Source organism: Elgaria multicarinata, chromosome 12 (genome assembly GCF_023053635.1).
Source record: "Elgaria multicarinata webbii isolate HBS135686 ecotype San Diego chromosome 12, rElgMul1.1.pri, whole genome shotgun sequence".
Taxonomy (NCBI): Eukaryota; Metazoa; Chordata; class Lepidosauria; order Squamata; family Anguidae; genus Elgaria; species Elgaria multicarinata.
The window spans coordinates 28931842-28956478 of NC_086182.1; the positions used below are offsets into that span (position 1 = coordinate 28931842).

The 24637-nt window shown below is 45.8% G+C and overlaps 2 protein-coding genes across 3 annotated transcripts; one reads left to right on the top strand and one right to left on the bottom strand.

Annotated features, from left to right (window-relative positions):
• Window positions 1–692: 692 nt before the first annotated feature.
• THYN1 (thymocyte nuclear protein 1) lies at window positions 693–10410 on the bottom strand. 2 transcript variants are annotated; one of them, XM_063139110.1, is made up of 9 exons: window positions 10245–10410; window positions 9758–9775; window positions 8649–8724; window positions 6901–7124; window positions 6501–6569; window positions 4956–5048; window positions 3970–4065; window positions 2390–2540; window positions 693–960 (listed from the first exon to the last, which is right to left on the bottom strand). In XM_063139110.1, the coding sequence occupies exons 3-9, from the start codon at window positions 8689–8691 to the stop codon at window positions 914–916; spliced, it is 723 nt and encodes a 240-aa protein (XP_062995180.1). In that variant the 5' UTR covers window positions 8692–8724; window positions 9758–9775; window positions 10245–10410; the 3' UTR covers window positions 693–913. The 2 variants fall into 2 exon arrangements, with proteins under 2 accessions (XP_062995180.1, XP_062995181.1); XM_063139111.1 differs by lacking the exon at window positions 9758–9775 and having other exon boundaries at window positions 10341–10410.
• Window positions 10411–10698: 288 nt separating this feature from the next.
• Window positions 10699–23797, top strand: ACAD8 (acyl-CoA dehydrogenase family member 8). Its single transcript, XM_063139173.1, has 11 exons — window positions 10699–10810; window positions 12714–12814; window positions 13370–13539; window positions 13619–13728; window positions 15201–15277; window positions 15983–16120; window positions 16288–16423; window positions 16558–16655; window positions 18675–18827; window positions 22199–22301; window positions 22879–23797. Exons 1-11 carry the CDS (start codon window positions 10708–10710, stop codon window positions 22929–22931), a joined length of 1242 nt encoding a protein of 413 aa, XP_062995243.1. The 5' UTR covers window positions 10699–10707; the 3' UTR covers window positions 22932–23797.
• The last annotated feature ends 840 nt before the right edge of the window (window positions 23798–24637 follow it).

Sequence of the window (24637 nt, forward strand, 5' to 3'; positions counted from 1 at the left end):
TAAATGTTAAGCCTCTGCATTGTTTACATGTTTCTTAATTCATTGTCTTTTAAATGGTTGTATTTTTAAATGCTGGGAGATTTTGTTTTGTTTTGTTTATGTCTCCAATTAAAAAGGGGCCATTCTAGGCTTTCAAAGGTTGGATGTTGGTGTTCTCCCCCCTCCCCCCTTTGACTATTAGTACCCTATTTCTTCGATTCTAAGACGCACTTTTCCCCCCATATAAACATCTCTAAAAATGGGGTGCGTCTTAGAATCGCAGGTGTGTCTTAGGGTGTGTGTTTTTTTCCTGTTGGTGGTACTAAAATTAGTGTGTGTCTTACAATCGAAGAAATACAGTAGTTGACCTTTGGAAAGGGGGTGGCAGGGGGAGAGGAAAGATCCCTCACTGTCAAGCTTGCAACTATGTTTGTGGGGTATCGATCCTTAGTGGAAGGAGAAAAAGTCCTCTGCATATGCTCAGAGGCATTTAACTTTGTAGAGGAATGATATTTGGCCTCTTAGTTTGTTTTTTGACATCTTATTATTTTTTTCCTTCTCCCCACCATCCCTTGTTCCTTGCGTGTTGTGTCTTTTGGTGGAGGAACAGGATAAAAATAATAAAGTGGCCATCTGGATATATCCTAAGGCAGGTGAGTTGCTAGGTCTCAGCTGATGGTATATTTTTCCTAGCTAAACATAAGCCAGTGTGGCAGGGCAGAGTACATTTTATTTTCCCCATAAATAACTAATCTCGTAAATAAACTGGATACATATATTTGAAAAGGGGGGAAATACCACTTATCTCAAACAAACAAGGCAACCAGTAGTGAATAAAGAAGTCTGATTTGGTAGACTTTCGGCTTCTCTCGGACCGCTGAAGAACATTTTGCTCCCATACAACAGCTCAGCCAGCACTCGAGAGATCCATCTCTTACTGCGGCTTTTCTTCTTCGAGGCTCAAAACAAACTCAAATTCCTCTTGAAAGGGGAAAGAAAACAGTCGGATAAGAGCCAGTTACTTGCCGAAGATCTGCTGCTAACTGTTTTACCCACTTTGCTACTGGAATGTTGCACCCAAGTTTATTTATTTATTACATTTATATCCCGCCTTCCCCCCCCCCCCAAGGAACCCACGGCGGCGTCCATAATCCTCCTTTCCATGTTATCCTCACAACAACAACCCTATGAGGTAGGTTGGGCTGAGAGTCTGTGACTGGTCCAAAGTCACCCAGTGGGTTTCCATGGCTGAGTGGGGACTAGAACCCGGATCTCCTGACTCCTAGCCCAACACCTTAGCCACTACACCACTCTGGATCAGTGTGGTGTAGTGCAAGCAAAGCTCAGTTGTCCTACAAGTTATACATTTCTGCATCTTTGACCCTGAAAGAGGCACAGCCTTGGGGCTGAATGCTTCTTACTAGGACGGGCAGCCTGTGGTTTTAATTTTGGGGGTAGGAGGATTTTTTGGCCTGCAGAGGCTGCTGCCACTTGCATTAATTGATGCTTAGGGTTGAATTTAAAGGTAGGTGTCCCAGGTTTCTGCCCTGGGATCATGGGGGCAAACTTGGGAATGGCCTGTCCTGAGCTGTCTGCTCAAGAGTTGCAGCAAGCAGTATAAAACAGTTCCTACAGCACTAATAAATATAGATCTATGGATCCCAGTGTACAATTGTATATATACATGACAGGGATAAACTGCATACAGAAATTGCACGCCAGTCATGACATGGGCTACAAACGCATTAAAAAAAGAAGGTATTCAAAACATGAACAAATGGAAGAGAACTGAACCAAAGACGCTCCTCGCCTGGAACGCCATTTGGACTAGGACAGGGGTGCAGAAGTAGGAATGGGTGGAAGGTAAAGATGTCAGCTTTTCCTGACACACACTTTTTAAAATTTTATTTTCTGGAATTCCATGCAAATTTAGTCACAAAAAATATGTAAAAAATTTAAAAAACAAAAACCAGTCGAAAATGCACATTTCCCCCATAACTTAAAGCATGGAAATGCACATTTGGGGGGATTTTCACAAGTGTGAATCTGGGGAAACTGGAAAAAATCTGATTCCATCAATTAGCGGATGACTGAGCAAAAGGCACCTGGCAATCCACAAAATGCAGACGAGGCAGATTTTACAAATCCATACATATCTAGTGGTGGATGTCCTGCCCCTCAACAGGTGTACTGCAGGCTGGATGATGGGCTGTTGTGTTGTGGGGTTCTGGACTGGCTTGTTAACCATGGCAACAAGCCACCCTCATCGGGTTCGCATGACGGAGCAAGCCACGCTGGAGAGAGTAACTATGCAAATTCCACTGGCGAACTGTGGATGGTGCAAATGGACCCGACGTTTCTAAGTTTCCACCTGGCGAAGTAGGAAAAGTTACTGGCTCCTAATCCTTACCATCGCTTAAGGGCTGGACCAAAAGCCTCTGCCTCGTGAAAAGAGTCATATCTTTCAGGGGCCCTCCTGAGGTTTTGTGCACCTGGTGGTGAACTTTCAGTTCAGCCAAGGGGATGAACCGCTTGGTCATTCGTACGAACTGCACGTCGACCTGTAAGCACAAGGGAAGGAAGCCAAACTGGAGATGGCGGCTGAACGAAAAGGGCTGCATTGTTGATGGCCGTGAGCCATTCCTAAACAGACTCCGCACTGCCCCTCTGGGAGCCGAACCATTTGCGCAGCAGACAGGAGAAGCAGAATTCTGGATTTCAAGAGTGGAAGGAAAGTTTGCGATTGCTGTACTTTTTAAGTGGCGCATTTAGCACAGCACGCTCCTTTCTACTATGCTGGTTTATTATATGCAGGAAGTGTTTTTAATGTGGGCAGAACCGTTCAAAGACAGACATGTACACACCCCACCTACAGTGGTAAAACCCAGAATTCTACCTCCTTAATCAACCAATTGTGTAGGTTAGCTCTTGTACATTTTAAACGCTTCCCCTATACCAGCCTTCCTCAACCTGGGGCGCTCCAGATGTGTTGGACTACAACTCCCAGAATGCCCCAGCCAGGCTGGGGCATTCTGGGAGATGCAGTCCAACACATTATTATTATTATTTATTTATATAGCACCATCAATGTACATGGTGCTGTACAGTTTGCTCTGGAAAGGCGCTGAGATTTCTAAGCTTATAGCAAGAAACCCGCATTTCCCTTCAAGTACTTCTAGAGCAGCTTACGGTATACATGCACTGATTTTAGGTGCGTTCTTAAGTGCTTTGCAAAATCAGAGTTAAGATGCACCTTCCATGATCAGCTCCTGAGCCTTTTAAACATTAAAAAATGGCCAAAGTATCTTGTATGAATCCTGATCTGGCAACTGTTGGGAAATATGGACACTGTGGACTCGATCAGTTGCAATATTTGCACTTACTTCAGCACATGCTGGATCATCTATGGTATAGGTCAGCCTTCCCCTTCTGGAGCGCCCCAGGTTGAGGAAGGCTGCCCTATATGAAAACAAGCACATGAGTGCTATGAAGGTTCTAGCCCAGCCCTGTTCTCTGCTGTACTAGAATTCTCTTACAGGGTCTCTCCCACAAATCCCCTCAATTTAGGGAGCATAAAAAAACAATAACGCCATCCCAGTTTGAAAATGGGGCACCCACATCCTCCATCTTCCATTTCACTGCATGCATAGATCTAACACTTGTTCCTGAATTTGAGGAATTGCTGTTGTCAGTTGGTAATAACTAGTCTCAGCCGCTGTGCGGAGGAGCGGTTTATTCAATTGGATTATCCTGAGAATTTTGCATGTGGGCTCCTGGGTAAGAATGGGTTCAGCCAGTTCTCTGGACCGTGATGGGAGTTGATATAAAAGCAAAAGAGGTCAGAGAGTGAAAAGTCTATTTGACAGTTCCCTCTCTTGGAAGAAAGCACAGGTTAACCTATTATTTTTTTTAAAAAAAGGGTAGTGTACATTAGTCTTATCCAGCCTGGCGCCCTCCAGATATTCTGGACTTCAATTTAAACCGTCTTACCATGGACCATTTGGGTTTCTCTTTGGTGCTGGAAGCATCATAGTGCGGATCTGTCTTTTCAAACTGAGTACGGTCCGGATAGGCCTCCTTCACTATCTAGGATTTGGGAGAGAAGCATGGACAGAGAACGTGAGTTTTGAACCAAAGCGAACTGGAGACGAGATGTTTGCTTACGATTGGGGCAGTTCACACAGGCCAATGACTTGCACCTAAATGTGTGAACCAACTCCACTGAGAACCACCGTGATGGAGGCAATGCACTAGTTCTGTGTCTGGAATAAGACATTCTGTATCATCTGGAATGACACATTCGCATGTGCAAGTCAGCACTTGACACTGCACTCAGCATGCATGTGGGAACCATTTCATTTCCACCCCCTCTCCTTCAGCCTCAGGGCTAAGTGATCCGAGGCTCCCATCTGAAAATCCTACCTCAATCCCAGTAAACTGGGACTTGGCCTAGTCTACACTGCAAACCTAGATGGGTTCTTTCCCACCTTAATTGCCCAAGCTTCCCCCAAAGATTCCTGGGAACTGTGGTTTGCCAAGGTGCCGAGGATTCTCTGCAAGACATCCTTAGCTGCTCACACCAACTACAACTCCCAGGATTCCTTGGGACGAAAGAACAAATCCCATTAATTTAAGTCCGCCGTGTGGATATAAAACCCCTGTCATATAGGGATCTCTCCCTTATGGATTGCAACGGCCAGCGATTCTATGGCTATAGGCCAGAGATGGGTAACCGGTGGCCCTCTGGATTATATTGGACTACAACTCCCATGACCATTGGCTGGGGCAGATGGGAGCTGGAGTCCAACAAGTATAGGAGGAGTGCTGGTTCCCCATTCCTCCCTGCATTGGACATTTCACCAATTGAGATTCACCACTTTTTTCCCTGTCCAATTCAGGCCCTGTTGCTCCTGGTACCCTAGCGTTGATATATGTTTTTGCAGCGGTATTGCGTTCGCTTAGAAATCCACTCTCACCTTGACGATGCCAGCAATCCCAGGCTCCTTACAATTACTGTGGTAGAAGAAGGCCTCCTGACCAGCTTTCATATCCCTCAGGAAATTCCGGGCCTGACAAAGGAACAGAGCAGGGATCACTATTTTAATGCCCTTCAGGAAATAGAAGCTACAGAGCAGGCCTTGATTTCAAGTAATCCGCACTACAGCCAGGGTAGCCAAACAGTTGTCACAAAGGCACAGTTCAGATATTGTGCCAAGCCATGGTTTGCACTAACCCTAGTTTAGCAGCCAATCCATGGAGTCAAACTCCCAAATGTGCAAGACAGATCATCGTTTAGAGGTGCTTGATGCTTTCATTGTCTACATGCTCAGGAGAGCATCATCCAGACTACAGCTTGCCAATTCAAACATTGCACCAAACCATAGTTAGTTCGCAAACCACCATTTCTGGTTCTGGTTCACCGGATGATGGCGAACTACACTATGTTAATCCAAATGTCATACCGATCTGTAGTTAAGCTCCTTTAACCATGATTTGGAGCGGCATCTGAATCAAACTAAACAGTTTTGCGTGTATGTGTCTTGTATGTGTTCTCTCATCACATCCTGCCTCGTGTGGCGCAGAGCAGCAAAGCAGCAGTTTCTGCAGCTGAAACTCTCCCCACGGCCTGAGTTCGATCCCAGCGGAAGCTGGTTTCAGTCAGCCGGCTCGGGTGGACTCAGCCTTCCATCCTCCCAAGGTTGGTAAAATGAGTACCCAGCTTAGCTGGGGGAAAGGTAATCACGGCCGGGGAAGGCAACGGCAAACCACCCCGCTATAAGGCCTGCCAAGAAAACGTCAGCGAAAGCTGGCGTCCCTCCAAGAGTCAGTAATGACTCAGTGCTTGCACGAGAGGTTCCTTTCCTTTCCTTTCCTCGATTATCCTCTCCCCATTTTATCTTCACAACAACCCTGTGAGGTAGGTTAGGCTGAGAGACGATGAGTGGGCTGTGGTCACCCACTGAGCTTCATGGCCGTGGGGCCTGGAATCTGGGCTTCCCCATTCAAGTGTAACACTCTAACCACTACATTAGCCATTTAGCTACATTTGCTCCCTGGTAAGGGGTGGGGTGAGGAGGAATCGTTCTTTGCCCCAAGGACCTTACAGTCCAAATGCCAATTGCACAGGAGACAGAGAGAGGGAAGCGGTTTTTGTGAACCGCCCAGAGAGCTTCGGCTATTGGGCGGTATAAAAATGTAATAAATAAATAAATAAACAAATAAGCGAGAGTGTTTATGAGAAGTTAGAATATATGAAGTGCTAAAGCACGCCTCAGCGCTTCCACTTCAAGTTTCGATCTGAAAACAAATACGGTTATTTAGAACTCACAATTTCAAAACCACCCAGTTCAAGTTAGCAACTGCATTTGCTGCTTAGTTCCTTTGCTGTAAAAGAAGAAAAGAAAAGAAAAGAAAAAAAGAGAGACCTGGCAGAGATTTTGAGATGTAACCTTGTCTCTTCTGTTGTTTGTTTCTTAAGCCGAAAGATATATGGAGAAATGCAGATGCTCCGGATGTCTTACCTGATAATTTCTGACTCCATCCCATTCTGCTGTTTGATTAGGTTGAGCTTTTAGGTCTTCGATGCCAAACTGAACAATCAAAATTAAAGCATATGTTACTAGAGAGGCTGTGCTGCCATTTTTGTGACAGGATTTTATTAATTAAGCCTGCAATCCCATACACAGACTTACCTGGGAGTAAGTCCCATTGGACTCAATAGGACTTGCATGGAGTAGACATGTACAGGATTGCACTTTTGCAAATGAGGTATATTTTTAATTCAACGTCACACACACGCACACAACCAGTGGTCAGTGGTGATGGGATTTGTAGTCCAAAATATCTGGAGGTAGGTTCGTACACACACACACACACACACACACACAACTACCCCTCTATAACAGAAGATTGTTCGCTTACCTTCATATCCACGCCCTTCTCGAACCGGCTCTCCGGCTCAGATTTCATCAGCCAATGTGTGTAGGCTTTCTTGCTCCCCTCTTCCTCAGCCTGGACTTTTCCCTTGGATCTTTTCCCAACATTTCTCAATGCAAAACTTTTCCTCTCGACTCGCGACGTTCTGGGTTCCTCGCTCTCCTTTTGGATCTCAGATTTTGTCGCTTTAAAGCTGGGTTCTTTTACAGCTTGAAGCAACCAGGAATGAGTAGAAAATATCACAGAGATTTACTGGATCACTTTTTTTAAAAAAAGATCAGGAATAGCTACTCAGTGGGTTTTAAGCTTAACTATAAAAACCACACACTTTCTAAATGATTCATAAGGGATGGGCGACAGCAAGCCTGGAATTTCTCTAGATATATCGTAGTTTCCCTGCTGTGATTATTTCACTTTCTTTCATGGTGTTTATCATCAGGCATAGCATATATTTCCATGTACTAGTACTTGCAAGATGCATTAGTGATTGGTTGGGCTGCTGTGATGTCATGGAAGGTATCTGAACATTCCAACTGCTCAGGGAGAATATGTCAGCAACAGAACCATACACCTCCTCCAAGGCAAGTGGACGGTGTGATTGGGGGCAGGCTTCAACAATTACACAACTCACGCTCGCCACCGTGAGCATGGCACACCCTCTGAGGGGCACAAAGAGGCTTGTAGACGCTTCTCAGCATTTGGGCTCAGAGCTCCAACTTTCCCCACCTCTGGAGTGGGGGGAAACAGGGCTCTTTCACCTGTTATCTGGTCTCTAGTCCCTTGGCTGAGCAGCTGCTGAAGCTGGGATTGTTCTCACCTACCTGTCCCACAAGAACAGCCAACCTTTAAAATTTGGGCCCTGCCGTATCTCTCTGCCTTTAACCCCACCTACAAATGGAATGGGGTCTCCAAGACCTTTCCCAGATTGGAATTCGGCTCAAGGCCTGCAAAAGCTTCCCAATCGCTGATCTAAATCTTTAGCTTCACGTCTCCAGCAATGTATATTTCCAGAACCATAAAGCTGCATGTACCTAAAAGAACTTTCAGCTAACGTTGGCTAGTATTTCGGCCTCAACCCTTTTGTCTTAACGCACATCCACCACTGGACTGCATCCCCCAAGAGTTTCTCTTAAATGGAATTTGGAACTCGAGTTGAAAATGGTTCAACACCCCTGCTGGTATGTTTCTGAGTCGGGTTCAAGGTGCTGGTTGTAACCTATAAAGCCTTACATGGTTCGGGACCACAATACCTGACCGAACGCCTCTCAAGACACGAATCTACCAGTACACTACGCTCAACATTGAAGGTCCTCCTCCAGGTAACTACTCGAAGAGAGGCTTGGAAGACAGCAACAAGGGAGAGGGTCTTCTCAGTGGTGGCCCCCCAATTATGTGGCATGATCTCCCTGCCAAGGCCTGCCTGGCGCCAACATTGTAATCTTTTCAGCGCCAGGTCAAGACTTTTCTCTTTTCCCAGGCATTTAACAGCATATGTTGAGTTTCTTTTTTTTAAAAAAAAAATTTGTTCTCAGACATGTTTTAGGTTTGCCTGACAGCTCAATGGCTGCTTTTAGGTGTAAGCTGTCTCTGTGTATATTCTGTCTGTTTATATTTTGTATGTCGTTTTTAATGTTTTAACCTTTTGTAAACCACCCAGCGGGCTTTTTCTTCATTGTTTTAAAACCACAATGAGAAACTAAACATGAAGAATAGACATATTCCCCCCCACTGACCTGTCAAGGCCTCCCTGCGTCGTTTCTTGCCACGTGAAGACATTCTCCCTCTGCCTTGAAGTGGGCTGGGCAGCACCTGTGAAAAGGATATTTTTGCATCATGGCATGATTCCCTGGGAGCACAGAAAATGCATAGGATCTGTTGCTGGTCACAGAATTTAGCTTCCTAATACTTTAAACTTTCATTGCTTTTTTTTTATTAAAAAAAAGACAAAGTTTCTGTGCTCGAATGCATGTGGCTAATATGTGCTGAAAACTCAGAATCCAGAAGAGTGGCTGACAGCACAAATTTATACATGTCTACTCAGGAACAAGTCTCATTGAGTTCAATGGGACTTACACCCAGGTGGATATAGGACTGCATCCTGATAGGATTCCCACAGTTGTGTGGGACCAACTTTTCAGTGTCCTGTATTTAACACTTTTCATTGCTCCTCTCTGTGACTGGGCCTTGGACAGGCACGGAAATTCTTAACTGTAAGAAGTCTTTCCCTAAGATGTAACCCAGTTATAGTTTTACTGTTTGATCAGTAGAAATATTATTCTGCTATTGAAATTGCTATTGTGTTCACTACTTTGACAGTTTTGTTGAGAACCAGTATATACATTTGTGTGTATGTGTGTGTGTGGGGGGAATTAAATATTTTTTGCACCTAGCATGGTCTCATCTCTTTCAGTGACAATAAGAACACACACCTAAGTGAGAGTAAAGTTCCATGCACCACAGAAGGACTTCTCTGCATAAGCACACCTAGCATTGTGCTTCTCCACCACCATTTTAAAAAAATCTCGTTCATCGCCCGCCTCCTTAGAAGATTTCTGTTAAACTCAAAAGCTTGCTCACTATTTTGTGTTATTTTTATCCAGTGTTAAAAAATTAAAATAAAATGCATTACCGTACTCTGGACTTCTGAATTACTCCTCCCTCGGGCCCAACCTGCAAATTCTGCAGGTAGCCACAGAGCAAACAGGTTCAGGTAACTCAAGCCAGTGAACCAAGCTGCATTTTGTTCAAATAGGTATATAGGAGGCACTGCTGCAGGAGATTAAAAAAAAAAGTGATTGCACGTCGAAAACTAAACACAAGGAAGTGGGGATGGTTATTGTACCTGTTAAATATATTTACTGTTACTAGGGGAGGGGAAATCCGGATTTTTTTCAAAGGGCAGCTCTAATGGGAATTAACAAAAATCCTTATAACTCCGTCATTTTTAAAGATAAAGACATGAAACTTGGCACAATGGTAGCTCTTAGGAAGGGCTTTAGTCATACCAAATTTGAAACAGATCCGTTCATCCATTGATTTTTTAGGATTTTTTTAAAAATTGAGGTTTTAAAATTATTATTTTTAAAATCGTCATTTTTTAGGATAAAGAGATGAAACTTTGCACCATGAAAGGATTTAGGTAGAGCTTTAGCCACACCAAATTTGAAACAGATCCGTTCATCCATTGATTTTTTAGGATTTTTTTTTAAAAATGAGGTTTTAAAATTGTTATTTTTTAAACTGTCATTTTTAAAGATAAAGAGCTGAAAGTTGGCACCCATGATAGCTTTTAGGTCCTCCTTTTTGGTTTCCAAAATATCGTCACCCTAGTTAAACATGCAATCGCCTAAATTTCCTTTCCTCTCAATGCTCAGATGCCCTTTCTCCAAATCCCGTCTGCATTAGCAGCTCCCAAATCTACAAACCGGTTGCTGCAAGACTGAAATCCCAGGAACGGAGCTAGGAAATGCTTCCAACGCCAACCACACTCTCAGGTCAATCAGATTCGTCCGACAAATAATAGTTATGCAAACCGCGGCTATGCCTTTAAGACCAGCCCCTTGACTTGCGACCAATCGGGCAGCCCGGCAAAGAAAAAGGCACTACGACTCCCAGAAGCTCCCAGCGGCGCTTCGCGGTTGCTCCTGGGAATGATAGTCTCAGTGCTGCACGCACCGCGAAGAGGATGGATGGTGTCATGCGGCAGCTGCGAACTACAATTCCCACCATGCAGCGCGGCCACCATGTTCTCGCTGGGGAGGAGGGTTTTTGGTAGCAGCAAAGCGGCTTGCCATGGCTTGGAGAGGCTGGTGCAGCAGGCTGGGGGCCCAGCTGAAGAGGAGCCCCGGACGGAAAGAGGCGTGGGGGCGACGAGGATTCGTCTCCTGCATAGACCGTAAGAAGCATGCACAGATGCCTGCGCAGGCAGAAATCCAACCGGTGTTGCTTTTCGCTGCGTGGAAATGGGCAGTGTAGAAAGCCATCACCGGCTGGATTTCGTCTCCTGCATAGACTGTAAGAAGCATGCACAGATGCCTGCGCAGGCAGAAATCCAACCGGTGTTGCTTTTCGCTGCGTGGAAATGGGCAGTGTAGAAAGCCATCACCGGCTGGATTTCATCTCCTGCATAGACTGTAAGAAGCATGCACAGATGCCTGCGCAGGCAGAAATGCGTGGAAATGGGCACTGTAGAAAGCCATCACCGGCTGGATTTCGTCTCCTGCATAGACTGTAAGAAGCATGCACAGATGCCTGCGCAGGCAGAAATCCAACCGGTGTTGCTTTTCGCTGCATGGAAATGGGCAGTGTTGAAAGCCATCACTGGCTGGATTTCTCCTTGGTGAGAGGGAGAAATGCAACAGCTGTCCCTTCCTTTTCTGCGTGGAGGTGCAGAAAAGGAAGGAAGGAAGGAAGGAAAGGTTCCCCTACTGAAGAGGTGTTGCTTTTCTTGGCATGGAAATACTGTAATAGAGACATGCTTCACCTATCGAATTCCTGCCTGCCTTGAGGTTATTCAAGAAGTCTGGCCAGAAGGAGGGGTGTTAACTCTAATGCTGCCATTCCAGGATGTACTTAAGGAGTTTTCAGGAATTTCACATCAAAACAGGCTTTGATGTGAGCACTTGGAGAGAGAGAGGTGGAAATTTATTTTTATTTATTTATTCGTTACATTTATATACCGCCGCATAGCCGAAGCTCTCTGGGCAGTTTACAAAAGTTAAAAACAGTAAACATTTAAAAAAAAGTATACAAAATTTAAACCCATCAAAAACATAAGAGCAACAACATAAAAACAACAATTAGACCTCTTACCTGGGAGTAAGCCCTACATAAGAAGACGCTCGCTGGATCAGACCAAAAGTCCATCTCATCCAGCTGCTGGCCACAAGCAATTTTTATGTATTTATGTATTGCATTTTTATACCGCCCAATAGCCAAAGCTCTCTGGGCAGTTTACAAAAATTAAAACCGTAAAAAACCATTCAAAATATAAAACAAACAGTATAAAAGCATAATATAAAATACAATATAAAAACACAACCAGGATAAAATCGAGCAGCAATGCGGAAATTAATACGTTTTTAAAATACAAATTTAAAACAGCAAAGTTATAATTAAGTTGCTAGACTGTTAAAATGCTGAGAAAACACATTTGTATTTGTGTTTTTAACCTGTTGGTTGTTTTATTATGGTTTTAACTTTTGTGAACCACCCAGAGAGCTTCGGCTACTGGGCGGTATAAAAATGTAATAAATAAATAAATAAAATAAAAAGGTCTTCACCTGGTTCTAAAAGAGTATAGTGCAGGTGCCAGTTCGAACCACTTTAGGGAGCTCATTCCGCAGTCGGGGTGTCACAACAGAGAAGGCCCTCCTCAAACAAGGTGTGAGTGCAACATCACCCTCTAACCCATGTTCCCCAGCAACTGGTATACATAGACATACTGCCTCTGATAGTGGCGGTAACGTATAGGACTAGAGTGGACATGTATAGGTTTGTGCTGTAAGGCTGCAACCCCTAAAGCTTGCAAGGGAGTAAGCCCCACTGAACACAACGGAACATACTTCCAAGGAATCCTGCAACGGATTGTGTCACATGTGACTGCTCCTGCTGAAGTGTCCAGATGTTCCCCTAGTTGGTAACAAAGGCGGAATGAATCTGTCCTGATTTTGCAATATTTTAAAGAATTCCTAAAGGCATCAGGTAACTTTAAGCCTGATCCTTAGCCTAAAATGGACCATGGGACCCTCCCCTGTCTTGTGCCTTCCTTGAAGACTTTTTTCTCTTCTGTCTCCTAGCGTCTGTCGGTTTGACCGAAGAACAGAAGGAGTTCCAAAAAGTGGCCTTTGACTTTGCTGCCAAAGAAATGGCCCCACACATGGCGGAGTGGGATGAAAAGGTGAGAGCACAACTAATCAGTCTTTAATTTGATAGGGACGCAAAAGGTGCCATCGTAATGCATGTTTGGGCAGGGAAAAATGTTCCCCGACTCCCAGAATCCCCCAGCCTTCAAAGCCCTATGAAGAGAGACAGAAAGAACTGGTCATGTTTAGCCTGGATAAGAGAAGATTGAGGGGTGACATGATAGCACTCTTCAAATACTTCTCCTTCATCCCAGAGTGCAGGACACGGAATAATGGGCTCAAGTTACAGGAAGTCAGATTCCGGCTGGACACAAGGAAAAACTTCCTGACTGTTAGAGCAGTACGACAATGGAACCAGTTACCTAGGGAGGTTGTGGGCTCTCCCTGTCCAGCTGCCTTCAAGAGACAATTATTCTAGTGAGGCATTCTTGGCGAGGGCGATTTTTATCAGCCACTTCTAAATATTCGTGAGTCAGAAAAAGCGAGAATAGGAAAAAGCCCCCAAAAGCTTCAAAAAAATCAAATCAATTTTAATGTTGCCAGTGGATGTGAGCTCTCACCTGTTGCCCTCCTTTCCTCTGCTTTAACAGGAAATATTCCCCGTGGAAACTCTGCGGAAAGCGGCCAAATTGGGGTTTGGCGGGATCTACGTGAGGCCGGAGGTTGGCGGCTCCGGATTGTCCCGGCTGGACACCTCTGTGATCTTTGAGGCTCTGTCGACAGGCTGTGTCAGTACTACAGCTTATATCAGCATCCACAAGTGAGTATGGGGTTAGGGTTATGAGTATGGGGCTGGGGTTGACACGTCCACACGGTGATCCGTTTTGTTGTTGTTGCAGTATGTGCGCTTGGATGATCGACACTTTCGGGACGGAGGAACAGAGGCACAAGTACTGTCCTTCGCTTTGCAGCATGGAAAAGCTCGCCTCGTACTGCTTGACTGAGCCAGGTGAGGCATGCCCGGGGTGGGGTTTTTTGACCACCCAACAACCCTAGCTTGGGTGTTCCTCACTGAGGCCTGGACACTTCTTTGGCGTCAGTATTAAATCTAGCTGTTATTTATGGGATCCAGTTGAACCTGTGTGGGAGACGGGAGGAGAGCGTTAGATTCAGACTAGAGAGATCTGGGTTCAAATCCCTGTACTGCTTCCTGGGAGGCCATGGGCCTGTCACCATCTCTCAGCCTAACCTAACTCACAGGGTTGTTATGAGGACAAAATTGGGGAGGGTGTACAATATTCTGAGCCCCTTATTATGAATAATAATAATAATGATAATGATAGAGACATGTGTTAACTTCCAAGGGTTCAAACTTCATCACATGTATCATCTAGTTGTAACCCGTACAACAACCCTATAAGGTAAGTTGGTATGCTTAGCCCATTATTGCAGATGGTAAGACTGAGGCTGAGAAAGAGAGTGACTTACCTAAGGCCACCTAGTGACTTCATTGCAGTGATGAGATTTGAACTGCTTCCACACCATGGATAGCTCCTTTAGAGTTCTAACTGAAACCCAGAGCAGATCACTGCCCCACTGACCTCAGAGCCCCCAGCCTCTACTGGCCCAAAGTTTTGTTTTTTGTGTTTTTGGTGAACTGCCCAGAGAGCTTCGGCTATTGGGCGGTATAGAAATGCAATGAACTGGGGACTTACTGATTTTCTAGCTCAGTTTCTGTAGCTACAATGCTTGATCCAAATCAGGGATAGCAAGGTGTCCTAGCAGTATAGCCTAGTAGTGACCAGACAAGCCATCACTAAACAAGATGATCATCCCAAAGAAGTGGAGGCTGGTGGCTCTAATTTCTGTGGAGTGTTGAATCCGCTCCAGGTTTCAGTCAGAACCCTAAAAGAGCTATCCTTCAGAATTCTACTTCCACACCATGGATAGCTCCTTTAGAGTTCTGACTGCAACCTGGAGCAGATTCACTGCCCTACCGACATTTATTTTATTTATTTATTATTGCATTTATAGCCTGCCTTTTTTCCTCTAAGGAATCCAAGGCAGCGTACATAATCCTCCTCTTCCTCCTCTCCATTTTTATCCTTGCAACAACAACCCTGTGAGGTAGGTTGGGCTGAGAGTCCGTCCCTGGCCCAAAGTCACCCAGTGGGTTTCCGTGGCTGAGTGGGGACTAGAACCCAGATCTCCCGACTCTCAGTCCGACACTCTAGCTACTACACCACACTGCCCCACTGACCTCAGAGCCACCAGCCTCCACTGGCCCAAAGATGAAAACTTGGGAGCCAGTCTCAGGTTGGTAGTTAAGAGTTCTGTCCACAAGGCTCGGATCTGAAGGGGAATGAAGGAAGATACAATTAGGAATCTTAGTGGGAGTAGCTAGAATCACAGGCACGATGGAACAGGCTCTGCTGTGTGAACTGAATTTTAATCGTAGTTGTCTGTTCCTTTCCCAAACAGGAAGCGGAAGTGATGCCGCTTCTTTGCTAACTTCAGCCAAGAAGGACGGCGAAAAGTACATCCTTAACGGTTCCAAGGTACCAGCTTTCCCCCTCTATTGGAACCCCTCCCTGTGGGAGAAGCTCCGTGTCTCTGCCTTTCGCTGTCCCGTAATGCTTCCAGCCCATACAAACGGGAGGACGCCCTCTCGGAATCCTCGCCGGGAGGAATCCTCTGCAACGTTCTCTTTTGGGAGCACCCCGGAAGCTTCTAGAAGTAGTTCCTCCTGTGCTGCAAATCAACATAATTGCAGATGGGCAGAATGCAAGTTTCCGTTTGCTCATTTATCCCACTCAGCCAGAAAAGGTTGACAATCCCTGCCTGTAGGCTTACAGTCTCAAAAGTCATGTCACACAAGGAAAAGGGGTTCAGGAGGGAAGAGGGGAAAATAAGTACTCTTTCAGCAGGGAATGGCTCTGTTTTCCCTCTCATTTCCCTCTGTACAGCTTGCTGGAATGGCGGCTGCTCATCCCTTCTCATCCACCCACCTAGTTTTGCTTTCTGTACAAAACGTAGTTAGCTCTGAATATTGCCCTGGTAAAGGCAGGGTGTCTGTTTGGCTTAGATGGCTTTCGATAGGCGGTATAAGGCAGCTTTCTAAGTTCCCATCTTCCCTCACCACTGGCTGGGACTGATGGTAGTCCTAGGCCAAAAACATCTGGAGGCCCACAGGTTGCCCAGGCCTGCGGTCTCTCACTTCCTCCACTTGAGTGATGACTTTTCTCTTGAATGTCTCCCGCCAGGCCTTCATCAGCGGCGGCGGCGATACGGACCTGTACGTGGTGATGTGCCGCACGGGAGGAGCCGGCCCCAAAGGCATCTCCTGCCTGGTGCTGGAGAAAGGGACTCCGGGCTTGAGCTTCGGCAAAAAGGAGAAGAAGGTGAGAGAGGGACCGGGGTGGCACGTCAGAGCTTTAGTCTCCACATCCGCTTGAAATCGATAGACGCCATTACCGCCCCGTGGGATGTGGCATGGCGAATGAGCAGTGCGCCTGCTGGCGGCGGCATCCGTGCATGAAAGGGCTTTGTGTCCCCCCCCCTTGTGCAGGTGGGCTGGAATTCGCAGCCGACTCGGGCGGTGATATTTGAGGACTGCGTCGTTCCGGTAGCCAACCGGCTAGGAGAAGAAGGGCAGGGCTTTAACATCGCCATGAAAGGCCTGAACGGAGGGAGGATTAACATTGGTAACGTCGTTACGTTTTTATATTCGTTTGCAATTATTTCGAAGCCGCCTTTACGGTGGTAAGAGTGGGTGGAAAGGGAGGAATGGGATCTGGGGAGTGTGTAACAGTGATCTCTCCTGTGTTTCTTCCCTCAGCTTCATGTTCTCTGGGCGCGGCCCACGCCTCCGTCCTTCTGGCTCGGGATCACCTGAACGTCCGGAAGCAGTTTGGGGAGCTCCTCGCGAGCAGTCAGGTGAGGCCTTCTTGCAAACGCCTGTTGCTCCTGAGGCTGCACCTCTCTGTTTGCAAGGGAGCGGTGGGCCTGTTGCTCTTTCCCCCTTCTCTGCAGCACCGCCCTGCTGGGAACCTTTGGTGCTGCAATCACTGTGACTCCCCCCACCCCATCCATTGCTTAAAACGGGTGGGCAAAACAGGTGGCCATCCCTATGTTTCGGCCTACAACTCCCATCTGCCCTAGCCAGCATAGCCCCTGGTGAGGGATCATGGGAGTTGTAGGCTCCCATACTGTTTTTATTTTAAAAAATTTTTTGTATACTTTATTTATTTATTTATTTATTACATTTATATACCGCCCCACAGCCGAAGCTCTCTGGGCGGTTTACAACAATTAAAAATAGTAAACATTAAAAGTATACGAAAATTTAAAAACATAAAAACAGTATAAAAACAACAGTATCCATTTAAAAACAACAATTCTGGGGTCCATTAAAAACAAACTTAACGTTGTTAAATGCTGTTAAAATGCCTGGGAGAAGAGAAAAGTCTTGACCTGGCACCGAAAAGATAACAACGTTGGCGCCAGGCGAGCCTCATCGGGAAGATCATTCCGCAGTCGGGGGGCCACCACTGAGAAGGCCCTCTCCCTTGTTGTCGTCCTCCAAGCTTCCCTCGGAGTAGGCACTCGGAGGAGGACCTTAGATGTTGAGCGCAGTATACGGGTAGGTTCATGTCAGGAGAGCCCCTGGTGAGGGATCATGGGATGTTTACTATTTTTAATTGTTGTAAACCGCCCAGAGAGCTTCGGCTGTGGGGTGGTATATAAATGTAAATAAATAAATAAATAAATAAAGCAAGTTGGGAGAGCCAGTGTGGTGTAGTGGCTAAGGTGTAATTTCTTATAATTTCGCCTAAGCTTAAGCATAAGTACATGTGCTTCATTGTCCAAAGAATCACGAGCAATCCTCATTTGTTTTCTCACTCTATTCCTTGAGTCTCTACAATGTGCATCAAACCAAGTACTTTTTTATATTCCTCGGACCATTTGTATTGGCCCTTTTTAATAACCAGGGTTTAATTTGTGGACAAATTACCTGGTATGCAGACAGCACAGATTCAATGCTTGTGTCCAGAGCACATATCAGATTTCCCAGGGCTATTCCCTCATTTGATTTCAGGCAAATGAGGGAATAACATTTTTATCAAATGTTGTAATATACGAGGGGTCTTATTAACTGTTAGTCATATATAATATATCATATACGAACTGTACATTGTTTTAAAATTTTAAATCATAAATTTTAAGTAATGTCTGTTTTTAATGATTATGTGATTTTTTGAAATGGTCAGAAGACTTATTCAATAAAGGTATTCAATGGTATTCATATTCATTGGCTAAGGTGTTGGACTGGAAGTTAGGAGATCTGGGTTCTAGTTCCCACTGGGCCATGGAAACCCACTGGCTGACTCTGGGCCAGTCACAGGCCCAGAGTCTCAGCTCAACCTACCGCACAGAGTTGTTGTTGTGAGGATAACATGGAAAGGAGGAAGAGGAGGAGGATTATGTACGCCACCTTGGGTTCCTTACAGGAAAAAAGACAGGATATAAGGAAGGAAGGAAAGGAACCCCTCGTGCAAGCACTGAGTCATTACTGACTCTTGGAGGGACGCCAGCTTTCGCTGACATTTTCTAGGCAGGCCTTATAGCGGGGTGGTTTGCCGTTGCCTTCCCCGGCTGTTATTACCTTTCCCCCAGCTAACTGGGTGCTCATTTTACCGACCTCGGAAGGATGGAAGGCTGAGTCGACCCGAGCCGGCTGCCTGAAACAAGCTTCTGCTGGGATCGAACTCAGGCCGACAGGTGCCTCTGGAGACACCCTTTTGACAAAGGGGCAGGTTCTGACTCTGGGGAGAAACAGCTGGCTGGGGAGAGGAATATGAATGGCTGGAGAAGCTGGGGCCTTCTTGATGGGTCACGGCATGAATCGGCCCCCAGAACAAGCCTTTGCTCACTTCCTTCTGTCTCTCTCGGCAGTACCTCCAGTTCCGGCTGGCCGAGATGGCGACCCGCCTGGTGGCAGCACGGCTCATGGTGCGCAGCGCGGCGCGCGCCCTGCAAGAGCAGCGGGAGGACGCCGTGGCTCTCTGCTCCATGGCCAAGCTCTTTGCCACGGATGAGTGCTTTGCGGTAGGCGGAGTCTTTGTTTTAGCCAACGTATAATTATTACTTTTATTGTAGCATTTTAACAACAAAAAAGAAGGTGGGGAAATGTAGCTACGTAGATTTGAATATATCAATTTCAGGGCATGGCTATGAAGTGCGTGTATATATAAAACACGGGCAGGAACTACACTACTGCTTATAATGGTTTATAATGCTTTTGACAAGTGTTCAGGCCCATTATATTGATTGATTGATTGATTGATTGATTGATTACATTTTTATACCGCCCAATAGCCGAAGCTCTTAGGGCGGTTCACAAAAATTAAAACCATAATAAAACAACCAACAGGTTAAAAGCACAAATACAAATTACAGTATAAAAAGCACAACCAGGATAAAACCATGCAGCAAAATTGATATAAGATTAAAATACAGAATTAAAACAGTAAAATTTAAATTTAAGTTAAAATTAAGTGTTAAAATACTGAGAGAATAAAAAGGTCTTCAGCTGGAGACGAAAGGAGTACAGTGTAGGCACCAGGCGGAACTCTCTGGGGAGCTCATTCCACATCCAGGGTGCCACAGCGGAGAAAGCCATCCTCCTAGTAGCCACCTGCCTCACTTCCTTTGGCAGGGGCTCACGGAGAAGGGCCCCTGTAGATGATCTTAAGGTCCGGGCAGGTACATATGGGAAGAGGCGTTCCTTCAAATAACCTGGCCCCAAACCGTTTAGGGCTTTAAATGTCAATACCAGCACTTTGAATTGGGCCCGTTTTCAAATCGTTTTTGAAGTGTTGTATCCCGCTTCGTGTAGATCTGGCCCTGGTTTTCTAAGAATTATACAAAAACTTCAACCAAAGCAGACCAAACATCCATATAAGATGAAGGCTTTTATGGGTGTGATTCCTAGAAGTTTCAGGGAACACTTTTTCATTTTATTTCTTATATGACAAACCTGCTAATTTGACTGGCTTGCTTAAACTGGTGGTTTTCGAATTGTGTCCTGGGGAATTCTGGGTTTCCTCTGAAGCTTATCGGGGGTCCCCCAATGCGAAGTCGAGCAGTGGCAGACAGACAGCCCTAAACGAATAAGTTGGCCATTACCGCACCGTTCACCTCCTGTGGGCAAAAGGAAGGAAAAAGCGTAATCAATTGTTCTCCATTCCCAATGCAATTTGATACAGAATCTTTGTTTGCTGCAGGGGGAGGGCGTAAGAGGGTGGAAGTCTTACCCCGTCTTCTCCATGGATTGATCATTAATTCCTAAGACATGGGAAGAAACAGTTCAAAAGTCCTTCGTTGCCACAGCTGCGTGCGGTGAGCAACAGCAAGACATAATAGCAGTGAGTAGCCGCAAGTGACGGGAACTGTGAACAGCCATGCGCTGAAGCACACAGGACTATATTGCACACACACGCCAGCTTTTTTGCACACACACCCATTGCTGCTGCGCAACTGAATTTGCCCCCAAACTTTGGTGGCGTGATGGCAGCAAGGAAAAAGAAGTTGCTTTTTAAAAAATGTGTGGTGTGTGCTGCTGAAATGGGGCAGCGGCAAAGAAGGGCTATTTTAAAGCAAAAGACACCCCCCCTTTTTTTTTTTTCATAAACTGCGTGTTTGGCTTTTAAAAGATGGGTTTTTTCTCGCTGCCGTGGCAACGGCAAAGATGGGGTGGCTGTTGGTAGTGCGGAGTTGGAGGCAATGCAGGCCCCTGACCTGTGAAAGTTGCCCACCCCTAAATTATATCAGTGTTACGTCCTATTTATGTATTTTATTCCACTTCATTTGGAATACCTTCCACTAACAAAACGTATTGGGGCAGCTTACAATAAAAGAGAAGCAGCCCATAATATATATATATATATATATATATATTTAAAAAACCATACCATCTAAATATAGCATCAGAAACGCACAGCAGCATTGGAAATTTCACAAATCTTCAAACTCTTCAGATGTCCCATGTTCTGTAGACCACGCAAAGAATGTAAAACTCTTTTAAAAGTTTGGGGGTGGGGAAGGCCTTCGCCTAGTGCCAGTAGGACCACAACGTGGGAGTTTGGAGATCCGGGTTCTAGTCCCCACTCAGCCATGGAAACCCACTGGGTGACTTTGGGCCAGTCACAGACTCTCAGCCCAACCTACCTCACAGGGTTGTTGTTGTGGGGATAAAATGGAGAGGAGGAGGATTATGTATGCCGCCTTGGGTTCCTTTGGAGCAGCCTCCCTCAACCTGGGGCACTCCAGATGTGTTGGACTGCATCTCCCAGAATGCCCCAGCCTGGGGCATTCTGGGAGTTGTAGTCCAACACATCTGGAGCGCCCCAGGTTGAGGAAGGCTGCTTTGGAGGAAAAAAGGCGGGATATAAATGCAATAATAATAAATAAATAAATAAACGTAGGTACTAAGTGAGCCGTTGCTCTCTGTTTCATGCATTGCAGCAGCAGCTGTGAAATGTCTCAAGCTTGCAGTAACTCACTGGCACTCCTGCTCACTCTTGCTCCTTGTGGAAGCTCACCACAGCAGCTGTTGTAACCAGCAGCAGAGGGCAAGAGTTTTCATGAACTGATGTACGCAGCGCTAAACTCACTATTAGCGTCTGCTGCTGCTTCTAGAATATAAATATATTTAAGTCCTAGGAAGATTGGTTGTTTAGTAGTTAACTCACTTGGCCACTAGATGTCAATCTTGCATCATCATCTAGAGCTGTCGGTTTAAAGGAAATTGCCCCTAAATTGTTAATAATCAATAGAACAGTCTTCCCTAAATGGATGCCCTCCAGACTACAACTCCCATAATCCTCAGACAACAGCCCTGAGTTGTAGCCTAACACATCTAGAGGATACCTGGGTAAGGAAGGCTACAATAGGACACCTCTGAAAAAGAAAACTGCTGGAATATAAACAATGTTGTGTTTCAGGGGTCTCAAATTCATCCATTTGTTCAATTTAATTTCTAGACCAACTATTAGCTAAAGCTCTTGTGATGGTTTAGAAGATAAGACCTGTGAGCGTCATTCTCTGCTTTACGTGCAGTCTGGTTTTTTTGTTTTTGTTTTCAGTGTTTAGTTTAATCCTAAGATTCCTTGCCACTGTGGCGTAGTGGCTAAAGTGTCAGACTGGGAGTCAGGAGATCCAGGTTCTAGTCCCCACTCGGCCATGGAAACCCACTGGGTGACTTTGGGCCAGTCACAGACTCTTAGCCCAACCTACCTCACAGGGTTGTTGTTGTGAGGATAACATGGAGAGGAGGAGGGTTATGTACGCCGCCTTAGGTCCCTTGGAGGAAAAAAGGCAGATTATAAATGCAATAATACATACATACTTTGTTGTGGAGTTTTAGACAAGGTCCTGTTGCTCTACGGTTTGACTCTGGTTTATTTTCTCCTCTGCAGATCTGCAACCAAGCCTTGCAAATGCACGGTGGCTATGGCTACCTGAAGGATTATGCCGTGCAACAGTTTGTGCGAGACATCAGAGTGCACCAGATTTTGGAAGGTAAATGATGGGGATGCTCCCTACAACCTTGCCCTCCACTTGCCTCATTCCCATGACGTTTGACGGGCCGCTGGAATCCCAGCCACTTTAGCCTGGCTCCCGAGTTCCAGTTCTGATTTGTGTTGAGAGTCAGGTTAATGCGTTAAGTGCCAACGGAATCATCCCACAAGCTAATTGCATAATGGCACCACCGTGTTCCTAACTGTGCCCGGAGCTGCCAAACCCTGCTCTTGATGGTGTGACTTGGCACTCGTGCGTGCTTCGAGTCTTGAGTTAACAACTGCTAATAAAACCTCCTGCTTTAAAAGCCTTGCTGCTATCTGGCAGCAGCTAGTAAAACAGATACTGCCTGCCTCTTTTCAGCCTTTGGATCCATGAGGACTACACACTTGCTTTCTTTCTCCATATATCAAAAGAAAGAGCAAGAGAAAAAGAAGGACCGCAAGAAACTTGAGACCCTTAGGATTCTAAATCTTGGACTGGATTCCCCATTTTCACAATGTGTGTGCTAAATAGATATAGTTCCTTTACTTGTTAACAAACATCTCTCTCTCTCTCTCTCTGTCTTTGGCTGTAGGTACCAATGAAGTGATGAGAATGATTGTGGCCAGGAATTTGTTACAGGCATAGTGTCCGGAGCTGGTCTTTAGATTCGATGCCCTCCAGTAGCTACACGTTGCTTTAGTGGCCGTGGACTGGGAAGAAGAGATGGAGCTGTACTGCGCGATAGCCTTCTTCCTGCCCACCCTCATCTAACTGAAGCCCTGACGGACACCGCTAGAAAAACACTGTGTTTCCGTGCTGGGCCGTGCCTGGTAAAATTTGCCCCAGCTAGGCAGGGCTAGCCAATCTAAATAGAACCATTTGTGCTCGAAATCCTGACTTCAGGCCATCTGGTCTGTCCTGCTGCTCTTCTGAAAGAAAGAACACAGTGCTGGTTGGATTTGCCCAGACTGGACCTTTGCCAGCACCGTACATTAGCTCCCCAATTAGCCCTGCATCAGAGCTAGGTGCCGTCCGTTGATTGGCTTGGGTACCTGAGCCCCCTGCAAATATATATCTCTCCATTCTGGATTTTGCACAGGTTGGGGCAAAGGGATAATCTTCTCGTTTAATCCACATTTCCTGGAGATTACGCTCTTTCTCCGAAGGAGGGCCCGTGAAACCACAAAGGCCTTTTAAGCTCTGCCGTTTTCGGCAAGACGTATGTTCTTTTTTTTTAGGTCAAGTGGCAGGAATTGGGGAGGGTGGATCTCTTTGCTCACAGTCAGGAATTGGGGAGGGTGGATCTCTTTGCCCGCCTCCCATCCCTGTCTTCCCACCTTCCCTTCACACGGCGCGAATGGCTCTTACGATCACACCCGTTGGGTCACAGCACAAAAATCTTCTGATGCACAACAATGCAGTAAGGCCACAAATCAGAGGTGCTGATCCAGATTGCTTTTCTTTCCTTGCCTTTTCGATGCCGGAATCAATAAACGGAGATTTTGACTTTTCTTCCGGTTTTGTTTTGTTTTGCATGGAGCAATCATCTCTGTTAATGACGCAGCCGTCTTTGCTGCCTCGAGGATGTTATCAGAACTTTCAGACTCTCCAAAACCTAGGGGTTGCGGACAGGAGGCCAGCTCATGCCTGCTTTTCCTCTGTCTTAGATGTCTTGTTCTGGATTCGAAGGATTTGCACACTTGGAACTGGGTCCCTGGGCCCTCTGTTGTCTTCCCTTTTAGTATGAAGAGCTGAAGTTATAACACTGAAGTTAGGGTGCCGCCACAAAGAAGGCCCTTTCTTTGTGCAGATGAAAAATAGACTTTTATAGAAGGAATATTGAAAAGGGCCTCTAATGATTTTAAAAACACGGGCAGGCTGATACAGGGAGAGCGCTCCTTTAGATAATTTGGGCTCTGCGGTGTTTCAGGCATTAAAAGTAAGCAGCATCAACATCTTGAATTGGGCCCGACAGCGAACAGAGCTGCTTCAGAGCTGATGTAACATAGCTCCACATTGGCAATCTAACCAGAATTTCAGTGGCTGAATTCTGTACTGGTTGGAGCTGTTTCCAAGGACCGGCCCCACATATAATGCATTACAGTAATCCAGCCAGGAGACTTCTAGGGCAGGGATCGTTGTAGCTGTGGCAAGTACTACAATAGAACTACAAGAATGGAGTACTGGGGAGGACTGTGGGACAGTTAAGAGGCGGTTAGAAATGGGGGAGGAGGAGTTAAGCCTGGTCCTGGGAAAAAGGTGCTGTGTTGGTCAGTGGGAAAGGAAAAAAAACTGGATTTGGAGAGAATGACTTGGGACAGGATGGCCATGAGGCACAAGTACATTGAGAA

Excerpts from the sequence above, each read along its gene's own strand:
- ACAD8 (XM_063139173.1), top strand. The coding sequence starts at position 10,708 with ATGGCTTGGAGAGGCTGGTGCAGCAGGCTGGGGGCCCAGCTGAAGAGG. Across the intron at positions 15,278-15,982 it reads ACATCCTTAACGGTTCCAAG|GCCTTCATCAGCGGCGGCGG; the intron begins GTACCAGCTTTC and ends GTCTCCCGCCAG. Across the intron at positions 16,424-16,557 it reads CGGAGGGAGGATTAACATTG|CTTCATGTTCTCTGGGCGCG; the intron begins GTAACGTCGTTA and ends TTCTTCCCTCAG.
- THYN1 (XM_063139111.1), bottom strand. The coding sequence starts at position 8,691 with ATGTCTTCACGTGGCAAGAAACGACGCAGGGAGGCCTTGACAG. Across the intron at positions 7,125-8,648 it reads ACGCAGGGAGGCCTTGACAG|CTGTAAAAGAACCCAGCTTT; the intron begins GTCAGTGGGGGG and ends GGTTGCTTCAAG. Across the intron at positions 6,570-6,900 it reads AGAAGGGCGTGGATATGAAG|TTTGGCATCGAAGACCTAAA; the intron begins GTAAGCGAACAA and ends TTGATTGTTCAG.